General features: G+C 45.8%; 4 protein-coding genes across 4 annotated transcripts; 3 read left to right on the top strand and 1 right to left on the bottom strand.

The window, feature by feature from the left end:
• Positions 1-5,168: 5,168 nt before the first annotated feature.
• GL218_01300 (uncharacterized protein) lies at positions 5,169-5,738 on the top strand (the record flags this gene model as incomplete). The annotated part of the gene is made up of 1 exon (XM_033577764.1): positions 5,169-5,738. One exon carries the CDS (start codon positions 5,169-5,171, stop codon positions 5,736-5,738), a length of 570 nt encoding a protein of 189 aa, XP_033438707.1.
• A 2,756-nt stretch (positions 5,739-8,494) lies between these two features.
• On the top strand, positions 8,495-9,397 carry GL218_01299 (putative oxidoreductase YxbG; the record flags this gene model as incomplete). Its single annotated transcript, XM_033577763.1, has 1 exon — positions 8,495-9,397. One exon carries the CDS (start codon positions 8,495-8,497, stop codon positions 9,395-9,397), a length of 903 nt encoding a protein of 300 aa, XP_033439550.1.
• A 536-nt stretch (positions 9,398-9,933) lies between these two features.
• GL218_01298 (GPI ethanolamine phosphate transferase 3) lies at positions 9,934-13,134 on the top strand (the record flags this gene model as incomplete). Its single annotated transcript, XM_033577762.1, has 1 exon — positions 9,934-13,134. The coding sequence occupies one exon, from the start codon at positions 9,934-9,936 to the stop codon at positions 13,132-13,134; it is 3,201 nt and encodes a 1,066-aa protein (XP_033439549.1).
• A 1,402-nt stretch (positions 13,135-14,536) lies between these two features.
• Positions 14,537-15,588, bottom strand: GL218_01297 (putative c6 transcription factor protein; the record flags this gene model as incomplete). Its single annotated transcript, XM_033577761.1, has 2 exons — positions 14,537-15,133; positions 15,187-15,588. The coding sequence occupies 2 exons, from the start codon at positions 15,586-15,588 to the stop codon at positions 14,537-14,539; spliced, it is 999 nt and encodes a 332-aa protein (XP_033439546.1).
• Positions 15,589-19,546: the final 3,958 nt, after the last annotated feature.

The following is a 19,546-nucleotide window of genomic DNA, read 5'->3' as shown; positions in this document are numbered from 1 at the left end:
TCGAATCTGGGTCAAATCTTCTACCGTGACTAAACTTTTAGCGTTTGCAGGCTGCAGGTACCTAATGAGTGGGCAGTTAACCCAGCTTCTCTCTTGTAATACCTAACCTGTTACAAGGAGGAAGAGAGCTGGCGCCAGCTTAGGGGAAGACGGGTCAGATCGATAAAGAAGCTAAACTTGTTGAACTTGTAAGACAAACTGAGGGAGCTCCGCGGAGTTGGTGTAAGTGCAAATGTCTTAAGATCTGTAATGGTTTTGCTTTGCTTTGCTTTGCCTTGCCTGCTTTGGTACCTAAGCTTGAGTCTTTTCCCTTTTCCCCAATAGAGTAAAAAAGCTTGGATCTAAAGGGTTAAGTTTCTTTTTTTTTTTTCTTGGGGAGGGTTTTTTTTTTCGGTTTGCAAAGGGCCAAAACCAAAATGCAGGTGCGAATCTGTGAGGCGCGGGTGCAGATGGTGGATATGGGGCGATGGGTCCTTGAATGGGACTCCCGTTCCCGTCGTCTTGCCGTGTCCTCCTTTAGGTAGTAGTTACTTCCAAGATAGGTACACTAAGTATCTTCTTTTAGTGGCGTGGTTTCCAAGATAGCGGTCCCGATGGTAGCGCAACACCCACCACTTAAAACTACCTAGGTACTTAAATCAACTTAGCACTCTTATATTATTCGACGAGAGCTGCAAACTGGTCGAAATAATAGCTTTTCCCCGTTTTAAATACTAGGGTATTTTTTGACAAGGTACGGGCGGGTGCTTGTCCACCGAGTCGGAATATATTAAGTGTTGCGCGGTATACTTTGTTGAAAAACTAGCGTTTGATTCGTTCAAGTTGATGGCGGGATGTTCCTTTCTCGACGAGATTCTAGGTTGAATATGATAGGCGACGTCTTACTGCAGCCAAGCCTTCTGTGCCGGCTAGCTAATTGTTGCTCCGTCTCGACCGAACTGTGGTATTGTGGTATTGTGGTATTGTGATATTTTTGGAGCTAACAAAGTCAACTTCCAAGCTCTGCAACGAGTATATTAAATGAGTAAGCTTTCCATTTCCATACCTCTATATCGTGTTTGGAGGTGAAAATACCAATTCGTAATATATTAGTTGCTGGGTTGCGAATAATGACTGCAACCTCTTAAATAAAAAATCGGGGGCCGTTGGTGGTGGCGTTAACCTGCTACTGGCTATCGAAATAATCTCAAACTCCGTGGTGTCGTAGTGTTAATATATAAGAGGTATCGTTTATATATATATGCGAATAGTAACATGCAGAAATTTTGTTGCTGCGCCGTCCGATATGTGCGTTTGGGGGCTATCGATGTTTTTGGTATATGTCCTCAACTTGTTTTACATTGACATCGCCTCGAATTTGATACAATAGAAAATGGTCGTGCAGGAGGAAAGGCACAATTCAACAGGGGCAAAAAAAGACCAAAAAAAAACTATAAAGGAACGGATGATTGTTTTATACGATGTGAAATATCCTTTTATCGACACTTGAGCGTTACCGTCCTCGAGCCGCGCTCCCTTTTGCGAATTAATGACTTCAACTGGCCAAGGGCGAAGGAAACAAAAAGTGATATATTCAACTTGAAGGGAGGATTGGGAGGAGGGAAGTTGGGCAGACGGCCCGCGATACTAATATTCTATCTATCAAGTCCTATCAGGTCCTAGTTGCTATGGCCAAGATACACTATTGCCGTAGTTACTAGCAAAGCATGTATAATAAAAGCTGGTGGTACAGGGGCGACTACGGATGTACGGGGCAGATCACTTATGTGGCTCTCCTACATGTCTTGGAGACAACCGCTTGCTTGTTGTTCGCCCAATTGGACCAACTTCACGAGCCCAACAGTCTGGGAGAACGGCATTCTCTTCAAATCATGCGTCGTAGTAGCATTGACTGGTGCCCTACCGCACTCTCCTCGCGGCAAGGTTAAGAATTTGCTAGAGATATATCACGTAATAGGTAACTTACAGCCTGACTCATTGGGAGGCTCATTGACAAAGCCTACCTAAGCTCCTCTTCTCTACGCGCATTTACATTTTCGAGATATCTATGCGTATACGATGCAAAACTAATATGATGACAATTTTTGGTATGTGCACTAGTCGCTCTACCTTGTAGTTTCGCCCTAAGACGTGTGATATCTTCCCTCCACGCAGCCGTAGAGGCAGAGCAAAGGGATGCCAGTTTCAGACCCCACTTAGCCGGCCGCCGGTGACTTAGGAATGTCGTAATCTTCATCATATGTCCCAGGAATGAAGATGACTATCTTGGGGAATGTAGCCCGATGCCAATCTCCCGTTATGGAACGACGTGTCGCGGTCTTACCTCACCTAAGTAACCCTTCGTCCGCCTCCCCGTGACACCGTGTCCCCCGTTAGTTTCGGCATGACGAGCTCTTGTCGACTTTATTGTCACCCTTAAACAGTCACACCGCAGCGAACACTCGCCTCGATGAACAAATTCGTTGGCTCACCGTCCCCTATTAGAGGAGGGAGTAAGTCTGCTGGAGTCGTAGTGTCGATTATTGACAATAGTAAGAGCCTGACGATTTTGCACGATTTTGCCTTACGTTCCCTTTTAGTGTAACACAAGTCGCACGCTTCAAAGTCATACGTGTCTACTCCATCCCTCTTTGATAAGTAGTTAGGACTTAGAGTAGTGATGTCCTAGTGATAGGAGCAATAGGAGTAAGGCTGTCTCAAGTATACCAGTATGCTAAGATGAGTAATAATATACGCGCCCCTAAAACTACTCATCGAATTATTTGACGCTACACCATAGCGACAGCGTCTATAACCGCCTTGCTTCGTTTATTCACAACATATATCACAGTAAGTAGGTGTGGGGTAGGATGTAGCCACTTGTAGCAAGATATAATTGTGGTTGATTTGAATGTGGCTTCCCGATCGAAGATCCGAGGCGTGAGTCCTTTCATACCGGCAGCCTTAGGCTCTTGTTTGTTGCTTACCATTTTCGTGTATCCGACGCGCGCCTAGCAATGAAACGTATTGCACAAGCGCAGACCGCAGGACCCCTTCTACGGATAGTTGCAGGCTTTCGAGCCATAGAGAAGGCGTCTCCAGCCGATCTCTGTGAGACATTTGACGTGGGGTGGCCTGGTTTATGCACCGAGCTGCTCTCCGGACCGACGAAGCACTTGACGGAAAAGATTGATTAGTTGACTACCTGTTGACTAGCAAACCTGATTATCGAGCAGGTCCCCTAGTAACACAGAAAGGCTTCGTTCGTGGTAATGAATAGGGACGATCCAGCAGCCCATAGATTGCATGCTTAGATTTCCAGGCTGGGAGATTGCCACAGACGGGGAAATAGCGGCCCAACACAAAATATGGCACCGGGTACATCGTTCGGCACGACCTCTGCCATGTCTTAGGTAGCTGCACTCAAGTAGCAACGCCATTGCGGGGAATATTAAGAGCATTCTGACTTATACAAGCAGATGCGCATATTGACATCGCCGATGTACAGATTAGTGGATGTTCTTCATCGGTGAAGCTATGTAAGAGGATTCGTAGTTGATGTCAGCCTTGTCATCTTGAGAGCGTCATTCTCCGTCGAAATTATCCTAGATACGGTAAGCTTGTGTATAACAGACAGCGGAGTATTCTGAATCGAGCTAGGGAATTCAAACTGACATTCCATGATCACAAGTTCTAACTGTGATACTCTTAGTGTCTTCTCCATTAGTGTATACGCAACCCATTTTGTATGTGCGGTTGAACTTGATTTACTTGATTAAGACTAAGAGGTGGTCCCATGAGTATTCTCCTCCTACGTTACTTGATCCTTTCGTACTTTTGAACGGGCCGAGTTGCTATTTGTGAGTAAATATTATTTAATAGGTATTGAGTGATAGGTAGGCAGATACTATGTAGGTAGGTGGTTATCCGACATAGAGGCTTGTGCCACGCAGGATAGCTCCTCTTCATATATCTCTAACTTGAAACTAAGAATAGAATGAGGCAAGCTGATTCGCTGTAGTTTGTTAACCCACATCTACATATTTTAGGACTTAAGCTTGCTTATCGATAGTTAGCTTTGTTTCTTAGAGTTTAGGTACATTAGATCTGCATAAATATTTCTGTAATTAGTGCCAAGTTCTCGATCTCGTAGAATTATCCTGCAATGTTCGTCAGATGGGGGACGGAACTGATCCCAACCATTAAACGTTCTTAAATATCTTTCAACTGTGGGTGAGTTGTGGGTGTTGCATTGAAATGTTTAAATAGTATGTGGGAACCCATTTAACCCATTTACTTGCTACTGGGAAGCTTAGAAGAAAGTGCAGGTATTCTTGATTGGCTAGATTCCTAAAGAAGTCTAGAAGCTCACTATGAGATATGATTTTGTTCTGTTTTAGGTAGTTTGTCCATGTACAATTCGTAGCGTCATTGGATCTTAACCGTTTTTGTGTTCTGTTACCCGCTTTTACCGGAGCCGCTTTAAATATCATTGGTCGATCTTGAAATTAAGCAGCGTTTAGTTTGGAACTTCTCGATGAATGCATCGAATCAGAAGCCTGTGCCTGTCGAGCCCCTTCCCGCAACGTGTGAATGATAGCAACTACGGATCCCTACCCCCTTGTTAATAAGATTCAACTATGGCCAATCATTTTTCACGGCTCTCCCTAAGATGAGCTCCACAATCTGTTGATCTTGCTCATCCTCTTCAACTCCCCATCTCCCCCCCTCCCTTTCTTTCCTTTCTCTTCACGATCTTCGTCGTCGTTGTCGTTGCCGTCTTGTTGTTGCTCTGTCGGTTCAGAGAGTCCATTCCTTTGGCTTTGAGCCCCTCCCTCTCATTCACTCATTATTTGGTTTCAGCTTCACTCTTTTTTGGGTTGATTCCGTCCGGTCTTTTTTTTCTTCTGGAGTTTTCCGAAGCCTTCCGAAGTATCGAGACCTTCACACTCTCTCCCTTACGTACGTTCATCGATGTCTTGAACCAATCTAGGAGGCAATATGGTCATATCCATCTGTCTGCTATCTGGGTTTCTATAATTCTATACCGTATTGAGTCAAATATCTAACTCATGTCTCAATATAGCCGAGCCATTCATTGATTATTCAACTGAACCGACATAACCCCTTGACACCCGGCCTTAAACAACGACAATACTCCTATCGTCAAATTAGCAATTATCGTCAATATGTCTACTTTCAGCAACCTTATTGCCCGTGGCAATGCTGTACTTTCCAGGCGGGACCTTGATATGGGAGGCGAGCCGGATGGGGTCATTGATCTTATGATCGCCTTTCTTGGCATCGCTTTCTTCGCTCTTGTTCTGGTGGTGTTATTATTCATGATGCGGCGTGCGAAGCGCGAGCGACAGCTCCAGAATGGTACCCTACCGCAGTATAACGATATCAAACATGATGATGGTACCACTCGTCGTCTCACCATCCAGACCGCTGACGGCCGATCAAGTATTCTGGTTCTTAACGGTCGTCCAATGCTCAATGACCCGAGCTCGCCACCCTACTCGCCCAACAATATTCCCGAGATTCACATCACCTTCCCCGACGAGCAGGATGAGCAAGGTCGCAATAAGGGCGGCCGTGTCGTGGTTGTCCGAGTCGGCGAGACCACTGTTGGCCTTGAGCCTGTAAAGGAGGAGCAACTGCCAGCATATTCCAAAGAGAACAGCGCCGGTTTCTACTCGATCGACATGGATCAAATCGGTGGACTGAAGGAGAAGGATCGAAGCCAGTTCTCCTGAGCTACGATTAGCCTGGCCTTCCTGTCAAAATCTCTCTAAGTTCAGAAACGCTACTTAATCACCACTAAACCGACTTAATTTAACATGATGGGGGAGTTTGAACGATATATATACATATGCATGAATAATGGTGTACCTATTACAAAGCAAATGTCTATATTACCCTTCTATAAGTACCTCTAGGAGGAGGCAGGGATGCGGAAGGACGGACCGCGGTGGAAGGCGAGTCTGGATGGCCACATGTTTACCATCCGGCGCTCTAGGTACATTCGGTCCTGTATATAACGATACCCCTTTGCTTTTTTGTCTTCACTTTTCCGGGGCCACCACGGACAATTAAGCCTTCCAGTTCGAGTAATATAGACGAGATCATCACTCACGAGATATATTCTCTGTTGTATAGCTAAATTAATTCCGTCATCCAACTCAAAAATACTTATTTCTACTGAAAATACCAATTTCTACTCGGGCACGTCCGCGTTTACTAGTGTTGGTATCTTAAGCACCTAGCAACTCGGATTTTAAGCTTATACATAGCTGTTTAGGACATACAGCTTCACGAGGTCATCGGACATATAAGCCGAAACGAGACAGTGCCTACAGAATCGAGACGTATCTCCCTTCTTTGGGTGGCTCACCAAGACTCAATTTCAGACTGCTGCGACCAGTAAGAGACGACAGCCACACAACGCCCATACGTAACGATTATATCCATACTATCTAAGGCCATAGCACTAATGTCTGCGGAGCCAACCAGTCAGCCACTGAAGGTGCGGCATGTAAAGTAATAAAGTTCGGAAATATTAAGACGAAGAACCATTATCCCCCAGGAAAAGCACCCACCGTCTCTCTGCATATGTCATTCTTAGACAGTCCAGAAACAGATGATATACATGCACATCGACGAGGCTTTTTGTCGTGCATACATGTATGTGGCTTGTTGGCCGGTTTCCCGGTCGCCGCTGTCGGCCGGTGACATATTATGACATTCTCGTGGAGAAGGTATCTGAAACATGCGTCTGTAGACTGCTCCTTGAGACATATTTTACATCTTCTGTTAGGCGTCGTTGGATGCATTTAAGACAAGAGCGTTTAGAGTCGTGACCTTTGAAGGTTGGTACGACCTGTATACTGCTTCATATTTGTATAATCTCACTTCATTTACTTCGTAGATAAGAATAATGGTATGCTGCTAAAAATACTCCCATATCATTATCTAAGTGTGAGAGTACCTAGCTCACAATGCTTCATTAACCCTGTAGCTATTTATATACGAACTACTTTAGAACTTCAAATGACGTCCGATATACCGGTCAACTCACCTTTGAGGTCAGTATTAAAATAGAATACCTGGGGTAAAAAGCCACACAAAATATTTGCGGAACTATCGCAGGCCATCCTCCCTCATTGACGGCAAAACTGTATGTCCGAACCGTCGAGATAGGTATCTGAAGGATTTGAATGACATTCAACCTCGAACCATATCGTCATGACGTATTTTTATTACCTAAATATTAGATAGTTATCTGATATGTACGCACAATATCTATGCAAGTCGCTTATAATATCTCAGCCACTTTTCTCGGCATCCAGGAATCTCCGTAGGAACATGGAACTAGTTGTAGTACAACCGAAGCGTTAATGTTGTGAGACCCGAACGGCATTTCTTTCTATTTCGATGCTGATGTAATATCCTAACCTCACCGATATTCGGGGTCTATCTGATAAAAAGAAAAAAAGGGGAAATGTCAGTGTATGAAAAGTGAGTATGGAGGGAATTATATATATAGTATGGTGAATTCAAGCCTCGGCCCGGTGCCAATACGTTAACCAAGTGCTCAGCTCAGATATCTAATGAGAGAAATAGAAGCGAATCTCCGCAAGGTATCATAAGACTAGTTATGATACACGAGTTGCCAACTGTGGCAGCGAGCGACCTTATAGAAAATGCAATGGAACATGAAACAAGGGCGCTTAGAAACAGAACTACGTCTTCAGCAACCACACAGTGTTTAATATTGCGATAAGCCACTCGGCCATCGAGTAGTTGCGAAGAGAGCTAATGGATGCCATGTGTCGGTCCAAGTTCCAGATCAATGCAACAGCTCGCGAAAAGGATCTGCCTTTACCCACAATATGTTCTACCGAATCGATATTCCAGATCCGAAGAGGGATAGCAACGGACATAGCGACACAGTCCGTATAGCCGACGCATAGTTAAGCCCAACCGGTAGAAGGTCCGGGTGGGACATCATTCACTAAGGTAGTTCCAAGCCGAACTTCATACCATTTATACGTAGATACGGCGCAGTAAATCAGCTGTAATAAGTTTGGCTTCTATCTTGGCTTAATGTTCCTGCGGATATAGGTGTTAGCGGATGTATGAATATCTCTAACTGGACTAGTACCAAGGTAACATTAGTTGGACCTAAAACCGATTTCTTATACCCGGGTTTCCTCTTCGGAGGGCATCTAGACAGGAAATCTTAGCTTTTGTAGAATCCGACAAATACCGATATATCCCGTGTGGCACGGCTATAGTTTCTAGGATGTAGCGTATTCTTTCTGCCGTTGAGCGAATGGTGGAGTAGTTATGTAGCAATGGCTATGTATTGTGCCGTTCCACTGTAACGATATGGAATCTAGCATTTACTATAAAGCCTAGTACGAACCATTCTGTTTCAATATGCTCCAGACAGACTTTGCCATCCTGTATAACTATCCGAAACCCGAGCTATATTATTAAATCCATCACCATGACGACATCGGCAGCGAATACAGCGGCAGTCTCCACATTCATTAGCACAACATATACTGATACGTACGAGTATATCTCTCCAAAGAAATTAGACCTCAGTGGAAAATCGGTCTTCATCACTGGAGCCTCTAAGGGCGTTGGGAGGGAGACAGCTCTTAGCTATGCTAAAGCCGGCGCTTCCGGAATCATTGTCGGAGCCCGGTCGGATTTGTCAAGTTTAGTGACCGAAATCAAAGAAGCAGCAAAAACAGCCGGTCGCAAGACCGAACCGACGGTCCTCTCCCTGAAGCTCGATGTCACATCGGAAGACAGCGTCAAGGCCGCCGCAGACGCCATCTCAACTAAATTCGGAGGCAAGCTGGATATATTGATTAACAACGCTGGCTACCTCGATGACTGGGCACCCATTGCCGAGGCGAGCACGTACCACTGGTGGCAGACGTACGAAGTCAACGTGAAGGGAGTTTTCCTATGTAGCAAGTATTTCATCCCGTTGCTCCTCGCAAGCGAGATCAAGACCAATATCCTCACATCGAGCGTGGGCGCCATTGCGGTTTATCCCTCCGCTTCGGCCTACCAATCCAGCAAGTTCGCTGTCAGCCGACTTGCGGAATACGTAGCAGCCGAGTACGCGGACCAAGGCCTAGTCTGCTACTCTCTCCATCCCGGTGGCATCAAGACGGAGCTGGCGACTAACATGCCTAAGGAAGTGCAAGATAAGGTTCTGACTGACGAAGTAGCGCTTCCGGCAGATACGCTTGCATGGCTGGGAGCTGAGAGGCGACCTTGGATGAATGGGAGGTTTATTAATGTCAAGTGGGATATGAAAGAGCTCGAGGCTAGAAAAGACGAGATAGTTGAGAAAGATTTGTTGACGTTTAGGTTGACGACTTCGGCTTGATTTCTTTACATCTTAACCTATATTGTTGCTAAGTTGGTAGTTATCGTCTTTGTCAATATAGAAAAGTAACTGAAAGCTATAAAGTTTGTAACATGGAAGTCTTTGTTATATATTGGTTAATGGAGTGCTTGTGTAACTACATGTAATTTAAGGCAGGTACCCAGGTTATCCACCTGTCGCTGCTAGGGTTCGTCATATAGTGGAAAGTTGCGTGTACATGTACCCTGCTTGCTATACAGTATGTACGTAGCTGCAGACTTAGGTATCACTAAACTTTAAGGGTCCCCACAAGTACCCGTAAGCTCTTTTCCTCATTGACAGCTTCAGAATATGTGTTTTTTAAAACTTGCGGTGTTTTTACATTAACTATGATACCTAATTGTTCTTGCAACTGAAGCTGAGCTAATTGCAACTTTCTTCTAGTCTTCCTTTTGTTCATATTTTCACCATATATGTTTTATAGGGAAGCCAATGGCCGCGATTGATTATTGTACGACGCGTTAATTACTTTAACCTACCTTACCCTCCGACCCACGATGCCCTCCCGCAATGTCCGCCCAAAATCAAAAACCCCCGCGAACGAATTCAAGGCCATTGCGGCAGAATGGGCCCGCGCAAAGCAATTGAAAGAGCTTGAAGATGCTGTACAGAAGAAGCCAGAATCATCTACCTCTGATGATGCGCGGCATCTAACTCTCGAAGCTCATCGAAAGAAAGCTTTTGAGCGCCGTTGTTTTTGGACTATAGGTTTTTGGGGCTGGCTGCTCTGTATCCACATCATTGGCATATTACTCTTTACCAGCGGTTTCCTTTTGACCAGATTGGTCTTGGATGAACAGTCAGAATGCGACAACCCGCCTATAGAGCCGTTATTGGAATGGAAAGGGAAGGGTACCGTGGATGGTGGCTGTTGGCACCCCAAGACCTTCGACAAAGCTGTTATTGTATTGGTGGATGCTTTGCGATACGATTTCACGGTCCCGGTTGAAGAGGACGACCATGCTGAAGTTTACCACAATGCGCTTCCTTTCCTCTACGAAACTTCCGTTAAATCGCCAGGAAATGCTTTTCTACGACCATTTATCGCGGACCCCCCGACTTCTACTCTTCAAAGACTGAAAGGTCTAACCACGGGCACTTTGCCTACGTTCATGGACATAGGTTCCAGTTTTGCGGGGACGGCTATAGAGGAGGATAATCTATTAATACAGTGGAGGGCTCAAGGAAAGCGAATAGCTCATTTAGGAGACGATACTTGGACCGCATTATTCCCCGATTATTTCCAACCTAACATCAGCAGGGCCTACGACAGCTTTAATGTTTGGGATTTACACACTGTTGACAATGGAGTCTTGGACCACATATTCCCGTTGTTAAAGCCCGATCAGACACAAAAATGGGACGTTCTCATAGGGCATCTTCTTGGCGTGGACCATGCTGGCCATCGGTATGGACCCAATCATGCTGCGATGACTGCCAAGCTTCAACAGATGAATGGTTTCATTCAAAACCTTACGAAGGAAATCGATGATAATACGTTATTGGTAGTTATGGGTGATCATGGAATGGATAGCAAGGGCGACCACGGTGGTGAAAGCGATGATGAGGTTGAGGCTGCGCTGTGGATGTATTCAAAGAAGCCAGTATTCGGTCGTACACAACCCGAGTTCAAAACTCCACCAGCAACGGCTAAGATCCGGCCTGTAAACCAGATCGATCTGGTTCCAACCTTGGCTCTACTCTTGGGTATTCCTATACCATATAATAATCTTGGCCGACCGATCGAAGAAGCATTCATTGGTCTCAAAGGAAGTGCCTGGGATGTTCTCGCAGCCGCCTCTAGTATAACGTCGGCCGGAATCAGGAGGTATCAAGCATCATACTTCAAGGCCCGTGGTATCGAGCAGAGCACGAAGCCTGGGTCCCCTGCATCACTCTGGAAGGATGCCGAGGCCCTCGTCCAAGCAAGCACTAAATCTAGATCGTGGCAAGCTCTATACAATGCTTATACTACGTATCAGCAGGAGACGCTAAGAATCTGCAAAGAGCTATGGGCTAGCTTCGATGTCCCGAAGATGATACTGGGCATCGTGACCATGGCATTCGGAGTGGTCGTATTATTACTCTACGTTTCGAGGGATGAAGACGAAGATTTTGCAGTCCTGGATAACGCCGAGCTGGACTTTGCCGAGAGGAGCCTGGAATTACAGAGTTCGTTGGCAGAGCCAGAGGGTGCATCTTACAAAAGTTTTAGCAAGTCTCTCGCTAAGACTGGACTTCTAAGCGGTAGCATAATAGGAGTTCTAAGCTTAGGGTTTATTCAGATCACCGGATCTGAGGAATGGATATTAGCAGCCGGCGCAACAGCTATTGGAAGCATGCTCGCCGTGACTGGTGTTCTGTTACAGATTCGTGGGATACGCATACTCAACCTACTACCGAATACACCCTGGGGATGGTTATCCGTTGTCTTCACATTAAGCCAATCTATCGGCTTTGCATCTAACTCGTACACTATCTGGGAAGATTCAATCTCACTATTTTTCCTCTCGACATTTGGTTTCGCAAGCGCAGTCGCCTCGCTTCAACTACTATCAGTACGCGATCGAACTCTAGGCGTTTATCACTCCATCTTATTTGTTATCCTTGGACGGGTGGCGTCTTTCTCGAAACTATGTAGGGACGAGCAGATGCCATACTGCACGTCGACGTACTACGCATCTGCCAACTCATCAACCTCGGCTCCTTGGCAATTGGCTATTCCATTCCTAGTGTTCCTCATCCTCCCGTCTATTATCAAGTCATATCTAGAAAGCTCGCGGTCATACGAGGGTCTCGCACCCATGTGGATCGGCACCGTCTTCCGAACCGGCCTTTTTCTCACCGCCGTATACTGGACCTTAGATGCGGCGGATAATGCAGACTGGCTCACTTCGATCCCGGAGAAGATGCTAAAGACTATCCACGTCTTCATCGCTCAACTAGTTCTAGCCGTAGCCGTCGCAGCCGGCACTACAGCCTTCATTTGGGCTCCTCCCTGTGTTAAAATCTTCACAACCGCACCTAATAGCAGTAGAGCGCAAATCACTGTCCTCGGTTTCGGCAATGCTAACGGCGCGCGGTATCTCTTCCTCCCGATCAACATCGCCGCCGCCTGCATCCTCCTCTCGAAACCCATGGGCGGCGGCGCCCTCGCCATCATGCTCTGGCAAATCCTCTCTTTAGCCGAGATCGTCGACCTAAACGACCTCTCCGCCGAAACCATCGGACCCGTAACATTAGCACTACTCGGCAACTTCCACTACTTCAAGACGGGCCACCAAGCCGTCCTAGCATCCATCCAATGGGACAGCGCATTCATCCCCCTACTCACCTTGCGCTATCCCTGGAGCCCCCTCGCCGTCGCCCTCAACACCTTCGCCGGGCAGATCCTAGCTGTGACCTCCGCCCCGCTCCTAGCCCTGTGGAAAACCTCGCCCAAGCGTCGCGGTGTCCTAGAAACCGCCAGCCGCGCGCTCGCCGCGCTAGTCGCGTATTACGCCGTGCAAAGCCTTGCGACCATGGCGTGGGCGGGCCACCTCCGCAGACATCTCATGCTGTACCGCGTGTTCAACCCGCGGTTCATGATGGCGGCTACGGTGTTGTTGGTGGTGGATCTGGTTGCTATCGGGGTCGCGCTGTTGGGCGTTAGGACGAACGTCCTCGCCATCAGCGAGGTCTTCGGGTTCGCGGATTAGGGGTTCGCGTTCTCGCGGGCGGACGGGCTGCAGATTATAGGACCCCTGGAGTTTGAGCGGATAACGTTCACAGGGATAGATGAGGAGAGAACGCTTATATATATATACGTCAAGCGGGGTGGTTGATGGAGCGTATGAAGCATAGGTAGGGTTGCTTAAGGTATATATGGAAAGGAAATGCAGGAAATACCTACTTACCTAGGTGCCTAAGTAAATAAGGAAGGAAGTAGATGAATGAATGATATTTCGTCTCCGTTATTAGATGTCACATCAGTATGTAGATACCCTGCATACACGTAGAGCCTCGACAAGACCTCAAGGCGAGGTGTATAGATATGCTTGCTACCTAGGTATCTAAGGTGTCTAGGTAGGTGCCTAATGCAAGTACCCGTAATGCTGTAAATATATTGACGATATACAATCCATCCATCTATCTATTTACATGTACTGAACTTATTTCCATTCACGCATCCACAATCCTTCCAACTCCACTGCCTAGCCATGTCGCGAATAGATCATGTATCAATCGATTGAAAGTACGATAGGTATTAGTGAGCCAGGCGGATTGATGAGAAAACGCGAATGAATCCTCCCGACTAATCCGCGAATATCCGTCATCTATGTACCTACACGAGACTTTTAATTCCCAAGTTAATTTAATATACCGTATATGTCGACCTAGAAGTTAAGCGAGGGAATGTTCTAACATACTATAGTTTAGTTGTTTCTTTCAGTATTCGAACCTAGCCATCTCTCACACATGTATGTACATATATATGTATAATTGGTGATCGAATATACGGCCATATAGTATACAGTGTTAGGTTATGATGAAGTATATACAGATATCCAATTGGATTTTTACTGTTTAGCTACCCAAGGTAACCTATCCACATGTCGAGTACCAAGTACTTATATATGTAGGCTGCAATTATGTACAAGAATCCTATTTTCGTCGTAGGATGGCGTTGGGTGAGCATGCTTCGCCCCATGTCTCAGACACACATCCAAATCGACGACAACCGCCACCATGAGTTTAACACACCTATCCACCTAGATCAAGCCTCAATATGTATCTCGTATGTGTTCGTGTGTTGTCCGCCGATTTGATCCTCCATCTATTATTCCGTAATAGTAATAAGGAAGTTGGCGTTAATTATGAATAGTTATAAATAGAAATAGAAAATAATTTTATGTTGCAAGAAAAGAAGGCCGAAAATATCGACTTGGGTATCAAAAAGCGCCGGTATGTAGTGCTACCGATTCATAAAAGCAGTCGTCCCAATCCAGTACCCGAAGCCTATATCCAAAACAAGCATATTGTATGCCTGACCCCGTTCCAAAGACGCCCAAGAAGTGAATTACTGCCGGGTCATAGTATCGACCATAGGCCTATAGAATGCTACCGAAGCAAGCGTGAAACGAATACGCATAAAAATGATAGTACCAGCAGAGACGGTGCTTGCGCTATAGATGTCGCAGCGTTGTCCGGAAGTGGTTCGGGGAGTGCTGCGCTGACAAAATTCCCACCGCAGTTTGCATCTATTTGCTCGGCTGCTTTGACGTACGTGCTCGATATCCATTTCGTCCGGTCAGCCGCCGCCGCTTGATATATCTTCATCGTTTCGCTTGTGCAAGTATCGCATGCGGGTACAGCTGTTTCGGGGAGGGATGAATTGAAAGGTAATGTGTATAGGTAGACGTTAGAAGCAGTCGTTTGGTTTGTAACCGCATTGACAAAGCAATACGTCGAAGTGTCTGCATTATATAAACACGTCGCGCCGTATATCTCTTCGTACGACTTCATTCCCTTGTAGGCCTGGATCACTAGATCATTTCGCTTGTTGTAATCCTGTCCGCAATTCTCATCGGATTTGAGCTTCTCGGCGAGATCATCGAGATAGGTCGTGCAAGATTGCTTGTCAGCTTTGCATGATGTTTCGATGACCTGCGTAATTTTGACCACGGATTTCATAGCCTGGAAGAATGAATTGGAGTTCTAGAAATCTTGTTAATTATAATCCCACGAGATGAGCGACGTTTAAGACTCGCCTTCAAAAGTAGCGAAAGAGGATAACAGGCTTGGAATGTCGGGTCCTCTAGAAATGCGTTGATAAAATCGAGGCAAGATCCTTCCCCATCTTCGCCTGAGAAGTTCGCAGCGAGTGCGCCATCGAAGGGCGCGGGAAGAGGGCCTGTCGCGACGGTTGTTTGAGTAGATACGTCTCCAGTGGCTGTAGCTGTCGAGACGTCGACTGTAAACGTCTCTGGCTGCCGACGGACGAGTTGGCGATGCTCGTCTTCGGACATGATCTGCCAGTGACCGTTGACGAAAACCGGTATCCGCGTATCAATTAGTAGATTTGTCTCAGTCGATCGTGGAGTGTCCTCCAGTGAAATAGCAGCAGCAGCTAGGGGGATCCAAGAGGAAATGATTAGGATGATCACTGCCATATATATCCATTGTTTGTGGTATGGTGAAACGACAGCAGGGTAGGGCGGGCCCCCGCGGCGCAGTGACCACTGGGACCTGAAGGAACGATTTGAATGCATTATTATGTTCCCGAAGCAGGTAACCGATCAGCGGCTTGTTCGTACATTACTTGGTGATGCTAGAGCCTCCAGCCGGTAGTGGCCCGGCGAATATTACGATAGCTAATTGCGGCTCGAAGCTTCAAGTGAAGTTGTGGTAGGAAAACTCTGGCCGTTTCTACCGTTTGTCCTTATTATACTCAACAGATCCTTGGCCACCCGAACCCGGTATGATGCTGCGGACGGTGAAAACGAATGACTCCGTTGCGGGGACGAGTTGGCCAATATAAAAAACTGACGGGTAAATGAATGCGTCCCGTAGCGAAGAGCAGAATACCAATGAGATAATGCGCTTCTATGCAACGAAAATGCCGTAGCAAATCCAAAGCAGCGTGCGGGGATAAATATTGAAGCTTGAAAATCCACCCCGTGATGTGTGTTGTTCACTATCAGAGTATTGGGGATAGATAATGACTATGGAGACCCAACGACAAAAAGAGCAGGAGGATCCCGTTCCTAAGCATAAGCAGCACGGCCGGTCTTTTTCAATGAAATTATGTTCGAAATGATACTGGCCATGGGGCGACGGCGTATGTACGAGCGGTCCTAAGCGTTCCCATTTTGGGTCTTCAGGCCGGTTGGCCTATCCGGTGTTTCCCAAGATCCAAGAGGACAAAACGCTAATCTAGACCGGGCGCCTGTCAAAATGCAGCGGAGAAGATATCGCAATTGGGGTCGGTAGCGTAATAAGACGTGGCCTATAGCCCTTGGCCGCCCTTAGTACATAGTAAAAGAACCGACCCCAAATAAGCCATAATAAGTCCTGCCGTCGTGGTGTTATGTTCTTGTGTGCCGCTTAGCCTGCCTCGAGGGTCATAGCCAATATGACCACATAGCCATGAGTAACATAACACAGACGACATGTCATTTCTTCATTTCTTTGGAGAAGTGCTGAAATCTATCACATCGGCACATCTCAGGAGGTGAAGCCAGCAATTGGATAAGAGCAAGGACAAGGACTTTCCTTGCTTCATGAAATGTTTACCTTAGGTACCCAAGTAGCTGACCAGTAAGATTGTAAGCAGAGGATTAGGAGAGCTTGGCTTTACTTAGGAGTTTTCGAGAAGGGTTAGTACGCAAGTAGTCTAGAACCAAGTCTTTTTTCTCCGATTCGACTCGATCCCGATTGAGGATGCATGGGGGGGGTGTTGTTGATGGGAGGATGGAGTTAGGAAGTTGATTAAGGGGATTGAACGATTGGAACGATTGGACGATTGGATGGGAGTTGCATAAGCGAAATTTTATTATCTACGTATTGCAAATTCGGCAACTTCGCTCCTATGTAGTTGTTAGACACGGCTGAACGAATCATAAAAGCTTAAATATATACATAAAATTATGTTCATTAGATAAATTATACTTTAAACGTGCTAGTACTGCATTATTCAACACTAATGTCAGGCACAGCCGCAACTCTGCAGCTCTTAGTTCTTAGCTCCTAGCTCCTCGTGTCTACCTGGACCGCTAACAGCCATTAGGGTTATTTTTCTCTAGCGCAGCGGATACCTGCCCCTGTTCTTGTTAACCCTCGTACCTACTTGGGTATGTACAGCGCGCCATGTAGTACCTTATGTGCCTAAGATACCAAGTCTAACCTAGTTCTTATCACTTACACGCAATAAATAAATAACAAGTCGACTAATTGTCATTATTGGTTATTATCATTTTCAATTCTTTAGATGACCAATTCAGCTTGACCTAGGTAATAAACGTCAAATATATCTTTAGAGACAATAATGTGCTACAGACCATAGCTTTCTTCTTCAGCTCCGGTTCATCCGCCCGGATCATCACGATCGGTAGTGTAAGGTAACATCAAGTCGCAATAGTGTATGTACCTAATTGCAAGGCCAGACGCGTACGTACATACCCAGGTGCATATATACCTACTACATGTATGTATGTAGGTAGAAGCATTCCTTCCTTGCCTCGAGCCAAGACGCTCCGTTGATTGGTTTCGCTTACCCAAGATTTCTCTTCATTTCGTACATATTAGAACCCAGGATCCCGGGTTCCTTCTTACTAATGAGATTCTAAGACTTATGCCTCCCTCGCTCTAGATTAACGAGGTCTTATTAACTTGGCCGTCCCTTAGAAACACTCAAAGAAGCGGACTGACTGCCTACCTGTCTACCTACAGATCGACTGGCTGAAGCCTTGTAGCACAGAAAGGCCTCGGAATATATCATGACGCGCAGATTAGACCCTCCAAAGTGTTGAGATGAACAATTTTATGCAAGTTTAATATAAGTCATACGCGTGACTGATGCAAGCACGCGGCTTTCCGAGGCACCGCTGTACATTTCATTTATATCTTCACCGACCCACACCTTATTGCGGCTGCTCATTCGCAATAATATACCCAAGATCAATGCAGCAGTCTCATGTTTTCACAACCGAGGACATTGAAAACGAGAAAGAAAAAAGGTAAGGCCATTACGAAGCATATAAAACGTGAAATAGCTCTAGGCAGATCGATCGTCAATCTCTCATACCCCTTTAGTATCTAGTTAGTGATCGACAGAGATCGTCACTTAAAGTTGAAACGATCTAGGTAGCCCTACATCGTGATCTATATCTGCGATTCTGCTCCATACTTAAGCCAACATCACATCACATCACATCACATCACCGCTTAGACCACTTACACGGTAGTTATACATACATATATATGTATGAACACGCCTTGTGGCTCCTCATCTCGTCAGCATAAACCGATATCCGAACATACCAAAAGTCTAACATCAACTCTCCCATCTCCTTCCGACCGACAAACAAACAGACAAACAATATCCATCAACCTCTAACCTCCCATCCGCATATATATGTATGTAGGTATGTACATAGGCAAGACGCATATACCATCCACGCGGCCTCCCCTCCTCGTGGCAGCCGTGAGACAAACGACGTATCTATCCGCTCTAGCTTACTTACTACCCACCCACCTACCTACCTAATCCAAGACACGCCTATTCCGTCCGTGCCCGTGCACCTACCTACCTACCTAGACAGTACCTAGGTAGTCACACGATTCTCAGCAGCTACGAGCTCCTAACGACGACACCGGGTCTCAGCCACCAATATATCGTCTCGCCTGCTTCTGTTTCGGTTTCAGGGCGGGCTAACCTCGTATATCTCCGTACGTCACAACCTTGGGTACGTAGGTAAGTAAAGTCAGATGTTGTAGCTGCTTAGAGGCCGTAAGTGGAAGTAGTAGGCGATATACCTACCTGGATACCTGACCTACCTTGTTTATTGCCCTATCTGACACTTTTCGTAGATTATCACATATATTAGGTTAGGTACTACTAATATGTAAAGTATCGGCCCCGGCCCAGAATAATGAATATTGACATATTTAACTTAGGTAGTCATTACGATATACATAACTTAAGGATACCTATTCATATGAGACGAAGGTAAACTGCCTACAAATCCTCTATAACTTAGGTAAATAGACATTTACTATAAATATTGACCAAGGTTAGTAATAGTATAGTTAAAATACCTTATAAAATAAACACTTACATATTCTCCATATTAAACCCAACTATCAAGTATATCAAACCAAATCACATCAGTAGGTACACAATCACCAAAACCCGGCCCTTTATACTCAAATATGTTTGAATGGTTCATTACATTTTATAATTAAGTGACAAGAGTTTTTCTTTCCTCCCTTTAGCCCATATGCTTTGCTATCCATATCGTACCTACGTCCAGCTATCTGCCTCATAAGTTATATAGACATCTCTAGACCCTAAAACGCCAATACGATGCTATAAATCGGCCCGCGCCTCCGTCGCCCACTCATACGACG

This window comes from Daldinia childiae (assembly GCF_008694065.1).
Source record: "Daldinia childiae strain JS-1345 chromosome Unknown Scaffold2, whole genome shotgun sequence".
Taxonomy (NCBI): Eukaryota; Fungi; Ascomycota; class Sordariomycetes; order Xylariales; family Hypoxylaceae; genus Daldinia; species Daldinia childiae.
This window is presented reverse-complemented; position numbering and strand designations above follow the sequence as displayed.